This window comes from Tamandua tetradactyla, chromosome 12 (assembly GCF_023851605.1).
Source record: "Tamandua tetradactyla isolate mTamTet1 chromosome 12, mTamTet1.pri, whole genome shotgun sequence".
NCBI classification, from domain to species: domain Eukaryota; kingdom Metazoa; phylum Chordata; class Mammalia; order Pilosa; family Myrmecophagidae; genus Tamandua; species Tamandua tetradactyla.
In genome coordinates this window covers 15,670,177-15,687,955 of record NC_135338.1, presented here as the reverse complement: position 1 = coordinate 15,687,955, position 17,779 = coordinate 15,670,177, and the positions used below count along the sequence as shown (strand labels likewise).

At 42.4% G+C, this 17,779-nt stretch overlaps 1 protein-coding gene across 1 annotated transcript in view; it reads left to right on the top strand.

The window, feature by feature from the left end:
• The window catches only part of LOC143651233 (mitogen-activated protein kinase kinase kinase 9-like), a 38,942-nt gene extending 23,975 nt beyond the window's left edge, over nucleotides 1-14,967 (top strand). Inside the window, exon 5 of the mRNA XM_077122249.1 lies at nucleotides 13,699-14,967. Coding sequence (XP_076978364.1) covers nucleotides 13,699-14,004 — 306 coding nt within the window. The 3' untranslated portion in view covers nucleotides 14,005-14,967. The remainder of the gene's footprint in view (nucleotides 1-13,698) is intronic.
• The last annotated feature ends 2,812 nt before the right edge of the window (nucleotides 14,968-17,779 follow it).

The window sequence follows — 17,779 nt, the reverse complement described above, 5'->3', positions numbered from 1 at the left end:
GCCTGGGGATGGAGGAGACCCAGGAGGGAGGAGCTTGGGAATGGAGGCTACCGGGGATGGGGGAGCCCCAGGAAGGAGGAGCCTGGGCAGGGAGGAGCCTGGGGACAGAGGATTCCAGGGCCCAGGGCCAGAATTGTCTTGAGGACATGTGATCCAGAGGTTCCCAGTGTGTAAGCCAAATGGTGTTTGTTTGGGCAGGTAGGAAACTAAAAGAGCATTTCTTGTAGGGCTGGCGTAGTGGGGACAAACTTCTTCAGCTTTTCTTTATTTGGGAATGTCTTAATCTCACTCTCACATTTTTCAAAAATTTTAATGCAATTTTGTTGATATATATTCACATACCATGTAATCATCCAAAGTGCACGGTGCTCAGAGTATCATCATGCAACTGCATTCATCGTCACAGTCGACTTTTTTGTGTAAAGAATAACATAGACAGAGAATGCAATCAACTTAAACGCATACTGCAACAATTTGTTGTAGAACGAATTTCAGATTTTAGTATGGGCTACAAGTCATAATTTTAGGTTTTTACTGCCATCTGCTCCAAGACACTAGAGACTAAAAGAAGTATCAGTATTATGACTCAGGAGTCATACTCATTTGTTAAATCTGACCTTCTCTGAATAACTCCACCTTCTCTTTGGATCTTCCTCCCAGTCTTTAGGGGTATTTGGACTATGCCCACTGAAACGTTTTCATGTTGGAAGTGGCTGTGGATAATACAGGGTACAGGGAAGGAACTAGTTGATGCTCTGAAGAGGCTGGCTCCTCTGCAGTTTAGGACTTATCTGGCCTAGGGACCCATCTGGAGGTTGTAGGTTTCTGAAAGTAATCCTAGTGCATGGAACCTTTTAGAATCTCATATAAAACCCTAGGTATTCTTTATGTCACCCTCATTTATGAAAGATGGTTTTATGAGGTAAAGAATTCTTGCTTGCTGATTTTTTGCTTTCTGCCCTTTAAATATATCATTCCACTGCCTCCTTGCCTCCATGACTTCCAATGAGAAATCAACACAATCTTTTGAGGCTCCCTTGTATGTGACATGTTGCTTCTCTCTTGTGGCATTCACAGTTCTGACTTTGTGTCTGACATTTCACAATTTAATTTTAATATGTCGTGCCATGGGTCTGTTTGGGTTTATCCTGTTTGGAATTCATTGAGTATTTTGCAGATGCATATTCGTGTCTTTTGTTAAATTTGCAAAGTTTTCAGCCTTTATTTCTTTGAATATTATCTCTGTTCCTTAAGTTTGTACCCATCAAATGTTACGGCAGAGCTTTCCTTGATTGCCTGTAGTGAACCCGGAAAAAAAAAGGAAAAACAGGTAACACATTCCCCAGCCTTGCAGGTTGACCTGTGAGTGCTGTCCTTCAGGGCTTATCCTCATGCTGAGTTTAGAATATAGCTCCAGGCCAAGTTGTAGGGCCTCCCTGGTCCTTTCTGCGCATGAGTCGCAGGCTTGCATGCACACATGGCACTAGAAAGTCCCCTGTTTACAGGGACACGAATGCCCCCTTTGTCCTAGGAAAGAGTTCCCAGCAGTCCTGGGCCCTGCTGTCTGTGTCCTACAGCAGCAGTCCCCTGCCACAGGCAGCACTTTACTGCTTTCCTGCAGCATCCTGTAAGAGAGTTGGGTGAGCAGGTTCTGGGACAGATGGCCAGTCCCACAGACCACCATCAGATAGACGTACATTCTCCCAGAGTGCATGCCGTGGTCTCTCTGCTCCTGTGGAGCCAGGATCAGAGGAGGGGGGTCGAGGGGCTGGCCAGTCCACCACCAGAGCCCCTGGTTTGAAGTAGACTTCTCAATTCAGTGCTCATCCTGTGACCACAGTCTTTTAGCTGTTTTCTGGAGAAAGGTCTTTCTGCACTTCTTGCTAGTTGCTCAAAGCTTCTGTTGGGGGAACGGAGCCCTGAAGCGTCTCAGTTCCTGATTTTTAAAAATGATTTCTTTACCTATTTATTCATTTATATTTTTATTCAAAGACTATATATTGGAGTTACAACTGCAGAGTTTCACTCCAGCTCCTTCTCTGAATTTGTCAACCTTTTGTGCACTGCAAGAAACTTTCCACCTCTGCAAGTCAGATGCAGTGTAGATCAAGATCAGCAGTCCTTTCTTTCATTCATGCTAATTGTTTGCAGAAACAACTTATTTCACCATTTTTGATTGTGTTCTTGTTTGTTTTAAATGGATTAAGTCAGAAACTACCAAGGATCTGCGATATTACCTTACTTACAAATTAACAATTGAATTAGTTTGCCAAAGTTTTACACGTGTGCACATGTACACACATCTGCATGCACATGTACACACACACACACACACACACACATGCATGCACGAGAACTCTGAGTTAGACAGAGACATGTTGTTACTCAAAGCAGGTGCAGCACCCCAGCGTAGTGTGGTGAGCCCCAGATGGTGCCTGCAGGTACAGGGGGACCCCTCACAGTAGAGGAACCCCAAATTGGGGAACTCTGATTTTAAGTAGATGATCTAGTGACCTCAGGAGAGGGAGAACCTTATCTTCATTTTAGAATATTAGCAAATTCTGGGGAGAAGCAGGACGGTCTTTATCTTCACTGCTGGTCTCTCTGTGGATGTTGTGGAATGTCTGCTCTAGAAACATTTTTAAATTGCTGTAAATGCCTTTGCTTGGGGGACCCCTGCTGTGCAGAAATGTGCAGTCTTCCGGGAGTTTTGTCTCCGACAGTTGGGCCTCCCTCCAGCAATACCCCCTTTTCTTGTCTTAAAGCAGAACAAAACCCCTCTCCACCACTTGTCTTCTCCAGCTGCCATTCTTTGTCTTAGTCCCCTACACTCCTGTTCTCCCATCACTCTCTCTTCCCTGCCCCTCCTCTGTCTCTCTCTCTCTTTCTTTAAAATTTTTGTTAGAGAAGTTGGGGTTTTACAGACCGATCATGCCTAAAATTACAGGGTTACTGGACACCAACCACCCCACGACCAACCCCTTGTATTGATGTGGAACATTTATTGCAATGGATGATAGTATTTATTTTGTAATTGTGCTCATTTTTTAAATACTTTAATTGCCTTTGTTAATAATTGATGAAAAATTACCAAAATAGTACTATTAACTATCCTCCATAGTTTATATTAGGTGTATGTTTCCAGTATTACCACCCTATTATTAACACCTTGTATTAGTGTCGTATATTTGTTATAGTTCATGAATCAAACAGCATTCTTGTACTCTTAGCTGTAGTCCATTGTCTACAATTGGGCTTTCTGTGTTATACAGTCCTATACTTTTAATCGTTACTCTAGTAGCATATGTGGCCTCAAGTTTCCCGTTTTAACCACATTCACCTGTGTATGGAGTGCTGTTAATTACATGCACAATAATGTGCTGCCATCATCGCCATCTGTTTCCAAACCATTGCAGTCAAGCTAAGTGGAAATTCTGTACAGTCACCTGGTACACTCCAATCTGGATTGGAGATCTTTGAGTTTCTTATTATAATTAGTTCGTATCAGTGAGATTGTACAATGTTTGTCCTCTTGTGCCTGGCTTCTTGCACTAGACAGTAAGTCCTCAAGTTTCATCTGTGTGGGTCTGCACATCAGGACTTCATTCCCTCTTACGGTTGGGTAGTATTCCATCACATGATGTACCGTATTTTATTTATCCAGTCATCAGTTGATGGACACTTGGGTTGCTTCTATCTTTTGGCAGTTGGGAATAATGTCACTGTGAACATTGGTGTGAAAATATCAGTTTGAGTCTCTGTTTTCAGTTCTTCTGATTGATGTATATACCAGTATTGATGTATGTACTTGGTATATACCAAGAAGTGGGATTGCCAGATCATAGGATCATTCTGTATTTAGCTTCTGAGCCACTGCCCAACTGTCTTCTACAGCAGTAGCACCATTTTTTTTACATTCCCGTCAGCAATAAATGAATTTTCCTATTTCTCCACATTCTTCCCAACACTTAAGTTCTCTGATTTTTCATGGTAGCCATTCTAGTGGGTGTGAAATGATACCTAATTGTGGTTTTCATTTGCATTTCCCTAATAGCTGGTGATGTTGAGCATCTTCTCATGTGCTTTTTTGACATTTGTATGTATCCTCTGTCTATTTGAGCATTTTGTCCATTTTTTAATTAGGCTGTTTGTTTTTTTAATGTTGTAGGATTTCTTTATATATTCTGGATACTAAACTCTCATTGGGTATGTGGTTTCCAAGCATTTTCTCCCATTGGGTAGGACCTCTTTGTAGTATGGATGTTTTGATATGATTTCACCTTCACTATGTTTAAGAAAAAAATGGAGCCTCAGGTTTTGGATTAGCACTGACCTTGGACGAGTTACTTCATGGCCTTGTGTGCTGGCTCCCCACTCCCCACCTACAGACTCTTTTCTCTCCGAGGGCTGTGGTCTTCATCTTACCTGTGAAAATGAACGGAGGTAATTGTTGCACACCTTTGTGTGCCAGCCTGTCACGGCTGCTCAGGGGCTCACTAGGGCCCTGGACAGGTAGCTCCCTAGATCCCCGGAAGGCGTTTGTTCTCAGTAGATGCGCACTTCCCTTTCTGTAGCATGCATTTAAGTGGAAGGTAACACTAACTGGTGAGTGTCCTCCTTGGCCTGCAGCCAGGCCCACAAGACCTTTCTCCACCCCAGGAGTCAATGGCTTGGAGGGCCGGGCTGGAGGCAGGCCCTTGGCTACAGTGCAGCCACTCCAGAGCGGTCACCTGTAAGATGGACATTCTTCATCTTATCAAACCCCAGGGGGCACACGGTAAAGTTAATATGCATAAAATAAGTGCATGTAAAGCACTTGGGACAGGTTATAGCAGGAAGAACTCTCATTGGTGGGGGTGGGGGTCTCGTTTTTAAAAGTATTGGTTTTCTTTAAGTAGTGATTTTGTAACTTGCAATACCACAGTGACTGAGCCAGAGAATTGACCTAAGCAGTGTCCGCAGTGAACTGATTGAACAAGGAGCCTCCTTAGAGCCGGGGATACTGACTGTTAGGTCAAATCTGCTCACACTGTGGGCAGCTCAGAGTGTGACTGTCCACCAGCTGAGGGCAGGGAGCTGTCAGGGAGTGCAGCAGTGCACCCCAGACTGCACGGTGTGGCGTCCCATCAGCTCCACCAGCTCCCAGCCCTGCGTTCTGACACTTGGTGGGTGTGGGAGCTGTTAGGGAGCACATTAGTGCACCAAAGAAGTTTTATGCCCACAGGAAGATAAAATAGGCTAAAACCAACCAGCAGACTGAAACAGAAGCAGTCCTGAGCCTACCTTGACGGTGAGGGAAAACATGCCCCAAGTGCCCTTCTTGATTGGCATGTGGCTGCTGTCAGGGAGTCCCTGCCAGGAATTCCCCAGGCCACCTGCAGGCACCCCGAGTTCCTCCCAGTTCCACTTACCCACCAGTCTTTTTCATCACCCTGAGTTAGCATAGCCAGGATTCTCAACATTTAAAGTTTTGAATGACAGTTTTTAAAGAATAATACTTGAAGCATTTTAAAGACTGGGAAATAAATTATTTGTGTAGGCATCCTTAATTTAGGACCTAACAGTATTATGTAATGATTCTCTTTCTTAATTGTATAGCTCTATTGGTTATAAAACACTTTTACATAAATGTTATTTATTCCTAGGGGTCAAGAAAAATTCTGCCCCCTCCCCCCACCAGGAGTATGTTAAACACCGGAATAGCTAAGCCTTGTCAAAATCGATGTATTTCTAAAGATATGTATTTTTTCTTGATTCTAACAATCCAATTTATAGTTTATATGTCGCTGCTTCATTTGATGATTTAGAGAATAAAATAAGCATGAGTGCATTCTAAAGTAGTGGTTATGAAGTATAATATATGGTATTCGTTAATGATCAGAATGTCATTCTAGCATAATTATCAGTGGAGCACTAATGTCTAAAATGACCTTAAGGAAAAAGCTGTTTGAAAAATTGAGTAATATATCCAGAAACCAGTCCGGTAGTGGGAAACTTGGTGTCGAAAGGTGCTGTAGGAAGTGCCTGCTGCCCTAGCCTCCGATGTTCTCAGTAACATAAATCAATTAATGTGGAAACAAAAATTCAGTTAGCCCATTATACTCTTAGTTTGTGAGTAACATAGACTTAGACTATTACTGAAATGTTGTGTTTTGCATATAAGGCTTATAATCTGCTCAGTGTTTATATACAGGGATACAGGGACTGGACACAGACTTGGTTAGCCAATGTAAAAGGACTTGGCCAAATATCGTTTCCCCAAAGGTTCTAAATTAATTCACTGCACATATTAAACAAAATCAGTCATAATATTGGAACAAATTAGAGCTAACATCCGAGTTTCTGTGTAGTTACATCATCTTGGCTAAATGCTTTTCTCTGGAAGCTGGCTAAGGAGCCGTGCACAGGCATCGATGGGAGGGGAGCCTTGGTGGGCGGCCCCTTCCCCCAATCCCCAGCCCCACCCCAGTACCCAGACCTCCTGAGGTTCCTCTACCCTTGACCTTATCATTGTCCACAAAGGAAATGACCAGCAGCCTGGAGGTTCCAGGTTGAGAACTAGGTACGTAGACAAAATTTCAAAAGAAAAAATTATTCTCTGAATGTCCACAGGAATGGTAGTTATAATTTGATGCCCCTGAGAAAGTGTAAAAGATGGATAACTTCCTGGCATGAAATTGTGAGCAGTAACTAAGAAATTCTGACCTGAGCATAGGAAGGGACGTTTGAGGAGTCTGGTGTAGCCGTATACCAGCTTCTCAGGAGTCCAGAGACCGCTTGGATCTCTGCCAGGAGCAGAGTGAGCTAGGGCCCGAAGGAAAGAATAAGGACAAGAGAATGAATAAATGCAGACATCTTTTCTTCTGTTAGGGCAAGTTAAGTAGTTCCCCTAACTGTACTTCCATGACATGGTAACTTGTTACTGTAGAGATGTAAAGCAGTTGCAGGTGTTAGCACCTGGGGATGGGGTGCTGCTATTCCTGACCCCCAGACGCAGGGGACAGCTGGAACTGGGCAGTGGGCGGTGGCTGGGAGGATCCAGGAGGGGCAGGCACTGTGGGAGTCTGGAATCTGGACCTCTGTTTATATTTTTGAGGACTTTTACCTCTGAATATAACTTTTTTTCGTTACTGTCAATTTTGGTATCGGATATGCTTCCTTCATATAATAAATTGAGTAACCTTTATGTCCCCTTCCTCCCCTCCCTTCCTTCCTTCACCTCTTTTTTGTTGTTTCCAAAACAGAAGGAGAAATTAATAATTATCTGTTTCCTGAATTTTTGAGAGTATTCATAAACTTTTAAAGCCTAGTTCTTTCTTGTATACAATTCTTAAATATATTCAGTTCCATCCATGCATCCATGCTTATTAATCCTTTAGCTTTTCCAGCTTCTTGAATTAGTTTTGTGATCCAAAATATCATCCGTTTAATTGAGATTAGAGGCTTGTATTTCTTTCTTTTTTTCCCCTCAATTCTCTTTACATTTAGTAGGAATGAAGTGATTAAATTAAAGTAGAACAAGCTTGACGGACAATCAAGTCTGTGTTGGTTTGCATCAGTTCACAAGGGTCCCTTAGAGTAGGGGCTCCTTTGCAGAAACTCGGGTTCTTGTGTTATCCCTCACTGTGTATGTTCAGTAAAAGAAAGGCCTGGTGGGGAATTAGAAGGAGTGATCGGGGTAACTTCAAATGAGGGAACTTGTGGCGACGTCCTGAAAATCGCACTTCCACTCTCACAGGCGAAAAGCACAGTGCTTTTTCCACAGGGCTCCTGCGTCCTGGGGCATGTCCCCGGGGTGGTGGCAGGTCTGCACTGGCAGCTGGCAGGTGTCCTCTGGCAGGCCTCCATGCTCTCGCCGTGCTGCTTCCGGGTGTCCCACAGGTTTGCTCATCCCTGGGCTCTGTCCTTCACTTGTTGGAAAATTGCCTCTGCTTCCCTTTCCTGATGGAAGATGCTGTCTTCAGGGAGAAATAAATTCATCTCTCCATTGTATTCTTGAGTGCTTATATTTAATTTCATACCAACAATGCTTAATTGCGTTATACTTATATTATTATACTTAGTATATCGCACTTATTATTATACTTATATTCATTTTTGTATTCACTCCTCATTTTATTTTAATGAGCCTCATTTTTATTAACATGATTTGTCTAGTTATCTCTTTAAAGAAGCAGTTCATAGATTTATCTCATTTATTAATATCTGTTTTACCTCTTTTTCTTTTTAAATAGTGTCTTGAGTTAAAATTTAATTTGCTTAGAAATAAAAAAAATCAGGGCAATGGGGTGAATTTGATGACAGACATAGTGAAAAAGGACAGAGGGTGTATTCTTTCTAAACAGTACACATATATATGCATATATATGTAGGTATTTTTTCCCCATTTGGACCCTTAAAGGACTCGACTAGTACTCTGATTATCAGCCCACCACAGTCTGAGATGTATCCTAGTATTATAGTAAACTACACAGAATTACAGGGACTTATTTCCATTCTGGACTCCAGGAGTTTGGAGTGATTAAATGAGCTTTCCAGACAGGTTGATTCAGACTATGTGTCACAGATAATTTAGGTTCTAGACATTATAAACTCTGCCTTTTGTCTCATATGTTAGCTGAAGGTCTAGAATACATACATATCTTTTACCTTGTATTCTGATTTACCTTAGACCTAGCCAGATTGGCTTTTGTGTTAGTTAGATTCAGTTGTCAACTTGGTCAGGTGAGCATACCTAGTTTTGTTGCTGGGGGCACAAACCAATGGTAACGTGAATCTCGTCTGTTGCTAATTACATCTGCAGTGGGCTAGGAGGCCTGTCTGCTACAATGAGTGATGTTTGACTTAATTGGCTGGTACTTAAATGAGAGAACACAATGTAGCAAAGCCTAGCAGCTCAGCATTCCTCATCTCAGCACTAGCAGCTCAGTCTAGGCCTTTGGAGATGCAGAAAGAAGTCACCCCTGGGAAAGTTGTTGGAACCCAGGGGCCTGGAGAGAAGACCAGCAGAGACCATCTTGTGCCTTCCACGTAATAAAGAACCTCAGTGGAAAGTTAGCTGTCTTTCCTCTGAAAAACCAACAAAATAAATCCCCTTTTATTAAAAGCCAATCTGTGTCTGGTGTGTTGCATTCCGTCAGCTAGCAAACTAGAACAGCTTTGTTTTTAACTCTCATTGAGGACTGATCTCTTTTTCGGTTGCTTTAACTGTTTATTGCATATGGCTGTGCTGACCTTCAGGGGTGTCAGGCTGGGACTTTTGTATGACTGTGGGTCACATTTTCCTGTCAATGTATGGATTTGTTTCTTTACTTTTTCTTTATTTATTAAGATAAATTGTAGGTTTACAGAAAATAATGCATAAAATACAGAGTTTCCATATATCACCATTTTCATAGCACCTTGCATTGGTGTAGTATATTTGTTACAATTGATGAGAGAAGACTTTTGTAATTAAGGTTCATTGTTTTTTATGTGCTACAGTCCTTTCTCTTTATTTTCTAAATTTTTATTCTAGGAACCTAAAATTTCTCCTTTGAACCACATTCAAATATATATTTCAGTGATGTTAATGACATTCACAAAGCTGTGCTACCGTCACCACTATCCATTTCCAAAAATTCTCAGTCACCCCAAACAGAAACTCTGTAGCAATTAAGCATTATGTTCCCCTTCCTTATCCCCACCCTGGTCCCTGGTAACCTGTAGTCTAGTGTCTGACTCTAGGAATTTGCTTATTCTAATGATTTCATTTTAGTGATATCATACACTCTTTGTCCTTTTGTGCCTGGCTCATTTCACTCAGCATAATGTCCTCAGGGTTCATTCATGTTGTCGCATGCATCAGGTCTTTATTCCTTCTTACAGCTGAATAATATTCCATCATAAGTGTAGATCACATTTTGTTTATTCATTCCTCAGTGACGGACACTATTCCAACCAGTCATTTGCCCATTCTTTAATTGGGTTGTATGTCTTTTTGTTGTTGAATTTTAGAATTTCTTTTTTTCTAATACAAGACCATGAAGATGCTTCTTTATGTTTTCTTCAGGAAGGTCTAGCTTTTATTTTAAGGTCTTTGATCCATTTTTTAGTTGATTTTTGCATATGATGTGAGGTAGGGGCCCTCCTTTTCTTTTTTTGCATATGGACATCCAGTTTTCCCAACACTGTTTGTTGAAGTCCAGTTGAGTGGACCTGGCATCCTTGTCAAAAATCCATTGACTGTAGATATAAGGATGATTTCCAAGCTCTCAGTTTGAGACCATTGGTTTCTATGTCTGTCCTTGTGTCAGTACCATGCTGTTTGATTGTTGTGACTTTGTATTAATTTTAAGATCAGGAAATGTGAGTCCTCCAACTTTGTTCTTCTTTTTCAACATGGCTTTGACTGTTCAGAGCCCTTTACCCTTCCATATTAATTTGATGATTGGCTTTTCCATTTCTTCAAATAATGCAGTTGTAATTTTGATTGGAAGTGTGTTGACTCTGCAGATGACTTTGGGTAGAATTGACATCTTAACAATATATTTAGTCTTTTAAACTGTGAACATCATATGTCCTTCCATTTATTTAGGTCTTCATTGAATTCTTAATGTTTTATAGTTTTTTTGTGTATAAGTCCTTTACATCCTTGGTTAGATTTATTACTAGATATTTGATTACTTTTGTTGCTATTATGAACAAGATTTTTTTCTTCCAGTTTTCATTACTGGACATTCATTCATAAAATTAGTAGAGAAACACTACTAATTTTGGGGTGTTGACTGTGTACCCTTCCACTTTGCTGAATTCGCTACTTAGTTCTTGTAGCTTTGTTTTCACTAGTGAGTATGATGTTCCTTGTGGGTTTTTCATATATGCCCTTTATTATGTTCAGGACATTTCTTTCTATTCCTCTTTTTCTAAGTGATTTTATCAAGAAAGGATGCTGTATTTTGTCAGATGCTTTTTCTGCATTAATCGAGATGATCATTTGATTTTTCCCCTTTGTATTACTAATGTGGTATATTATGCTAATTGATTTTCTTATGTAAAACCACCCTTGCATACCTGGGATAAAACCCACCTGATCACAGTGTATAATTCTTTTCATGTGCTGTTGGATTCAATTTGCAAGTAATTTGTTGTGAATTTTTGCATATATTTATAAGGATATGGAATTGTAATTTTCTTTTCTTTTGATACGTTTATCAGGCTTTAGCTTTGGTGTAAGGGTGATGTTGGTCTCATAGAATGACTTAGTGTTTTCGGAAGCGTTTGAGTAGTATTAATGATATTTTGCCTGGATATTTGTTTAAATTCAACTATGAAACCATCTACTCCTGGGTTTCTTTGTTGGGAGGTTTTTGATTACTGATTGTGGTGGCTTGGAGCTGTATCTAACCCAGAAAATCATATTCTTAAAATTTTGAATCTGTTAATCTATGAACTCGTTGTAAGTAGGTCCTTTTTATGAGATTATTTTGGTTTGAGTGTGGCCCACTTTGATCAGTATGAGTCTTAATTCTCTTACTGGAGTCCTTTATAAGCAGAATGAAATTCAGATGAAGAAAGAGAAAGCCCGAGGAAGCAAGCAGCTGAAGGTCACCAGAACCTGGAATAGAAGAGAGAGGCTACCTCGTGCACTGCCAGGTGACACAGGGCCCAGGACCAAGGGCCACCAACATCCAGCCCAGAGCACCAGTCTTTGGGAAGAAAGCATCACTGTGATGATGCCTTGATTTGGACTTTCTTTTAGCCTCAAATCCAAGAATTAATGAATTCCTGTTGTTGACTTCAACCCACTGCATGGTGCTTGCTTGGCCAGCCAAGGAAGTAAAGGCACACTTGCTTTCCCACTAGTTACTGATTTGCTGAGACCTTATGCTTCTTCTCCTCAAGTCAGTGAGGGAAGTTTGTAGGTGTCTAGGGATTTGTCTTCTTCATCTAAGTTATCTAATTTCTAGGTGTACAGTTGTCCACAGTAGTCCTTTTTATTTCTGTGGGGTTGGTAGTAATGTTCCCCTTTTCATTTCTGATTTCAGTAATTTGTCTCTGACTTTTTCTTTCTCAGTCTAGCTAAAGGTTTGTCAATTTCATTGCTCTCCTCAAAGAACCAGTGTTTGGTTTTGTTGATTCTCTGTTTTTCTAGTCTCTGTTTCTTTATCTCTGCTCTCCTCTTTTTTTTCTTTCTTTCTGCTTACTTTGGGTTTAGTTATTTTTTTTCTTGATTATCCAGTTTTGAGGTTAGGTCTCCGATTTGGGATTTTCCTCCTTTTTTTAATGTGAGTAAAACTATAAACTGCCCTCTCAGCACTGCCTTTGCCATGTCCCTTAGTTTTGGTATGTTGTATTTTCATTTTCATTTACCTCCAGATGTTTCCTCATTTTTCCGTGATTTCTTCTTAGACCCATTGGTGTTTAACATTAGGTTGTTTAATTTCCACATATTTGTGAGTTTTCCATTTCTCCCTCTGTTACTGGTTTCTAGCTTCATTCCATTGTGGTCGGAGCAGATAACTATATGTGATTTTTGAATTTTCTAATTTTTTCTAGGTTTTAAACTTTTTACACATCCTTTGTTCTTTTTCCTCTTTTCTCTCCTGTTTCCTGATTCCATACCCCCCACTTTCTTCCTGAGAACCAGTGTTGTGTTCATTTATAAATTAATGCAGAAGGATAAAGGAGAAACTTGAAAGAGGTTCTGCCCACCTGTATGCTTCCACCCTAATTCTCAGAGCAGAATGGAAAGGACCATTCTTGGCTCAGGATATGGGAATCGAAATGGGATTTTTGTCCCACTTCTACTCCTCCAGGTTTCTGTCTCCTGCTCTCCTTCTGAGAAGGAAAAGAGAGTTCTCTGTCTGCATTTTTTGAGATTCTCTGTCTGGCTGTCTTGAATTGCTGCAGAGGCACAGCCTGCTCTGGGATGACATCTTACATGTTCACTAAAAGTTCATTTCAGGGGTGTGTGGCAGAACAGCAGGCGAGTTTGGTTTTGGCAAAGACTTCAGGGAATGTTCTCTCTTCTTGCTGTGCTCTCAAGAACTTTCCAGAGCAAATTATTATCCTTTTGAACCAGATGAGAGTTAAAACCACGTGCCTCAGTGGACTTATTCATCAAATAAAGAAAGATTTAGATGGCATGCCTGACATACTTCTTGAACAGTCATCCTAAAAATATATTTGTTTTTATTTGAATGTTAGGTGATGCCTTGAGGGTGATTCATTTGCAATGGGCATATTTAAAGTTAAATCACATTAATTTAGTTCTGTTTGTCTTTTTTTTTAATCCTTTATAAAATGAAAAAAAATAAAATAGAACTTAGACTGCGGAGTTCAAATACATGACTATAGTTTTCAGCCACAGACAATTTTAAACAAGGTTCAAAGAGTAGCTGGGAGCTCGCAGCTTCCCTCTCTAGGGGTTGGCCTGTGGCTTTAGCTACTCAGTATGCATCCTCAGTATGCCTATGTTATGCCTTCCTTTCCCCACCATCCATGGTGGTTAGGGGCTCATTGATCAGTTAACTACCAGCCTCCTCTCCCCACTGGAGACTTGGAGCATGGGACACCTACAAGTACAAGTTCTGCAGGGCCTGGCCAGTCCCTCAGGTTGCCATGAGCACTTGTCCTCTGGGGTCTCTGGCCTTACCCCCCTAACTGCTGTGCACTCAGTGTCCTGCTTCTCTCTCATGGTTCCCACCTGTCCTGCAGGAGCTCCGCACCTGGGAGGAGGAGCTGACTTGGGCTGCACTCCAGCAGAAGAACCTGGAAGAGCTGCTGCGGTGCAGGGAGCAGGAGCTGGCTGAGTGGGAGATTGACATCCTGGAGTGGGAGCTTAACATCATCCTCCACCAGCTGTGCCAGGAGAAGCCCCGACTGAAAAAACGCATGGGCAAGTTCAGGAAGAGCCGGCTGAAGCTCAAGAATGGCAACCACATCAGCCTTCCCTCTGGTCAGTGGCCAATGAGAATTGGGGGGACAAGAGACACAGAGAATGGAGACAAGACAGGATTCTGATCAAGTCTCGTTTATTGAGGGCGAATCCGGGGTAATTATACAGCAAGAAAGGGGAAGTGACTTGTATCGGGTGTTAGCAGAGGTTGGGCGTTATTCTGCGGTTAAGCAACTTAACCGCAGAGGCCAAGCTGGGAAAGACAGTTGGGAAAGGCAGATTAGCCAAGGCTCATCAGCCGATTTCAGGGAATCGGCAGAGCAGAAGTGAGAGAAGAAGGAACTTAACTTGAGATAATACGTAAGGTGGCGTCAGACCACAAGATAGCCGGCACACTACCAGTGCCATAAGCAGTTTCCCACAGGTCCCTCTTTTTTATTATTTTCAAAAAAGGGTGGAGACTGCACAACGGCCTATCCCAAGGGGACTGTGCCTGTCTTAGGTCGGGACGCCACAAAGTAGGCAACCTGAAACCTTACCTGTCATGGAGGCTTAGGGCAGCATAGGGCCAGGCCTCTGGCTTAGGTGGTAGATTGCTCAGACTAAGGTGTCCAGTTGCCCGTCATTGGCTACCCAGTCCAGCACTCTGGAATGCGCAGATGGAGTGTTTTTTATAGGTATTCATTACCATCGCAATCTGCCGTGGCCAGTCTATGATAGTGGACCTGAAGGGGCTGCATTTTTATGGCATCAATTTGTTGTCTCAAGAAAGCCATCAATTTATTGAAAAGGATAGGTCCTAGTGAAATTAGTATTAGTAAGCCAATCAAGGGTCCTAGAAGTGGGAGAAAATAAGGCAATAGTCCATTAAACCCGCTCCACAGAGGATTTTCAGCCAGTTCTTTTCTTCTTTTTACCAAGTCTTCTTGCAGTTTCTTAATTTTGTCTCTGACGATGCCTGATTTATTGGTATAGAAGCAGTAGCATTCCTGTAAAGCCAAGCATATTCCCCATGTTCTGCAGTTAATAAATCTAGCCGTCTTCGATTTTGTAGGACTACCTCGGCAAGGGAGTCTAACTGGTCTTGAACGTCCTGAATACGTGCTTGATAAAGCTTGCACATCCTCAATTAATTGTTTGGATAATTTAGTATATTGCGTGATAGAAATCCCTAAACCAGCAGATCCAGTACCTAAAGCTCAAAGAATACCTATCGTAGCTAGGAGGGGAAGCATCTGCATGGCCCTTTTGTGGCAGCCAGCAATAAGGTCTAGTCTGGGGATAGGTACTGGCTTCTCCCCTCTGATGACATTGATGTTAGGAAGGAGTATATCTAAGACACACAACCCAGTCCAGTTTTGTGGGAGTGTAGTATAAGCAAGGTTACCGCCGCATATGAATACAGTGCCGTTAGTGGGACAGAGGGGATCAGAGATATTGATTGTCTCCTGACAACCGATAGAGAGCATGCTGAGATCTATCTTATTACTATCATTAGAGGATGGTGAGGAGAAGCAAAGAGTGCTGTTCTCAAACTTAGGCAGCACTCGGAAAGGTATGGAGATACTGCAAGAGCTAGAGAGGTTGCCATAGGTATTATTGCGTGGTGGCAAGGCAAGGGGCAGGGGGCCTCCCATCCGTAGGCAAAGCCAGCAATCAGAAGCCAAATCTGGGTTGGAGATATTAAGTAACTTCCAAGTGGCAGTTAAAATGTCAAACATTTGGGGGTCTAGATTTATATCTTGGATTTTTATTTTAGCTAGTGGGTGATAATGGAGCTGAGGATACAAGTGATCAATCATTATTTGTAATTTTTTCTTGACTACGAGCTCTCTGGCCTGATCTTGTGGACCTCCTTCGTCTGACATGTGTATTGGAGGTGTAGGTGGCCAGCACACCTCCTTCCCTATTTTGGCGTCACTGCCGCCACAGTTGCTTAGTCGGAGCTTAGAGCTGCCTATGCTTTCAGGCGGCTTAAACATTAAATCTGTGCGAGCCAATTTAGTAAAGTAGTAAGTTTTGCTATTACTTTTGTCTATGCACTGTGAATACGCCATATAGCATTGGGCATTAATAGAGGGATATATTGTGGTACAATTACACTTCGGTAATACCCCATTAATGGGGAATTCTAGGTCAGGGGGCTTCAAACAAACCCATCTTTGATTATTCCCTTCAACAAGCAGCTGTAGAACAGATCCCAGAGTTTGTCATGTGCCACCATGCCCTCATCTCGGAGTTTTCCTTCTAGCTGCTCCAAAACACTGGTGGCTTTATGAAAGGCATAATGAGAAAATCATATGGTATCTGTCCTTTTGTCTCAGACTTCTTTCACTCAACATTATGTCCTCAAGTTTCATCCACATTGTCATATGTTTTCATGTTGTTGTTTTTCCTTTTTGCAGGGGCAGGCGCTGGGAATCCAACCCGGGTCTCTGGCATGGCTGATGAGAACTCCGCCACTGAGTCACCGTGGCCTACCCTGTCGTATGTCTTGGGACATCATTTTATCTAACTGCTTCATAATATTCCATCAAATGTATGTACCATGTTTCGTTTATCTGCTCTTCTTTTAAAGTGCAGCTTAGCTGGGTAAAGACTTCTTGGCTGGAAAGTCCTTCTCTTTTAGGATCATAAATATGTTATACCATTGCCTTCTCACCTCCATGGTGCCTCTTGAGTAGTCTGAACTCAGTCTTCTGTGTCTTCCCTTGTATGTGACAACTGTCACATACGTTTATGTGACAAGTCACTTTTCTCTTGCTGCTTTCAGGCCTTTCTGCCTCTCTTCAGCATTTGACAGTCTGGCTAATATATGTCTTGGAGTAGGCTTATTTGGATTTATCCTGTTTGTGGTTCATTGGGCTTCTTTTCTTTGCATATGTATGTGCTTTATAAGGGCTGGAGTGCTTTCCCCCATTACCTCCTCAACAAAATCCTCTAGCCCTTTACTCAACTCTTCTCCTTCTGGGACACCAGTGATTCTTATATTTACATGCTTTGTGCTGTTCATTTCCTTGCGATCCAGTTCCAGTGTTTCCGTCTTTTTGGCCACTTGTTCTTTTGTGCATTTGAGGTCAATGGTCCTTTCTTCTAGCTGGCTTTTTCTTCTGCCTCTTCAAAGCTGCTGTTGTGTGTCTCCAGGATATTTTTAATTTAGTCAACAGTATCTTTTATCTCTGTGAGAGCTGTTGTTTTTCTATTTATTCTTTCAAACTCTACTTTATGCTCTTCTAGTGTCTTCTTGCTCTCCTTTATGTCATTAGCGGGGCTGGGCCTGGCACTCAGTGGGTTGTGATGTGGCTCAGCGTTGCTCACTGCCCCATCCCTGCCTCCCCATCTGGGCACTCCTAGGCCTATGGGCCTCTGTAGGCAGAGGGGCATGATAGGCTCTGGGCACCAACCAGCTCAGGGGCCTCTGTGTGCAGGGAGAACAGGTTGACTGGCTTCTGGGTTCCCCATGGGAGCTCGTGGCTGTGGATTCTCCCAAGCTAGGTGTGGGGGCAGGCAGGAGTGCAGGGTGCACCGTGGCTTCTGGTCCCATTGTTCCTGCCCCAGCCTGGGCAGACCTCTGGGTTTAGCTTCTTAACGGAAAAGTGCTAGGAGGAAGGCCGGCCTTCAAAGCCGACCCCAGCCTTGGCATTTGTGCTGGTTTGTTTCTTAAGGCAGGAACCCCTAATAAAGAAATATTTTCACTGCCACAAAGGGCTGGTTGTTGGAACTGGAGGGAGTCGGAGCCCCCGGCATCCCCCGCCACGCAGTTACCCCACAGTGCTCAGTGTCCAGCCGTGCAGGGTCGTGGCTGGAAAGCAGCAGCTGGAAAAGAATGAGCGCCAGGGATGCACCCAAGGGCAGCCTCCCCAGCCCTGTGGCTGCTCCGCCCCCACTGGATGTCAGCTA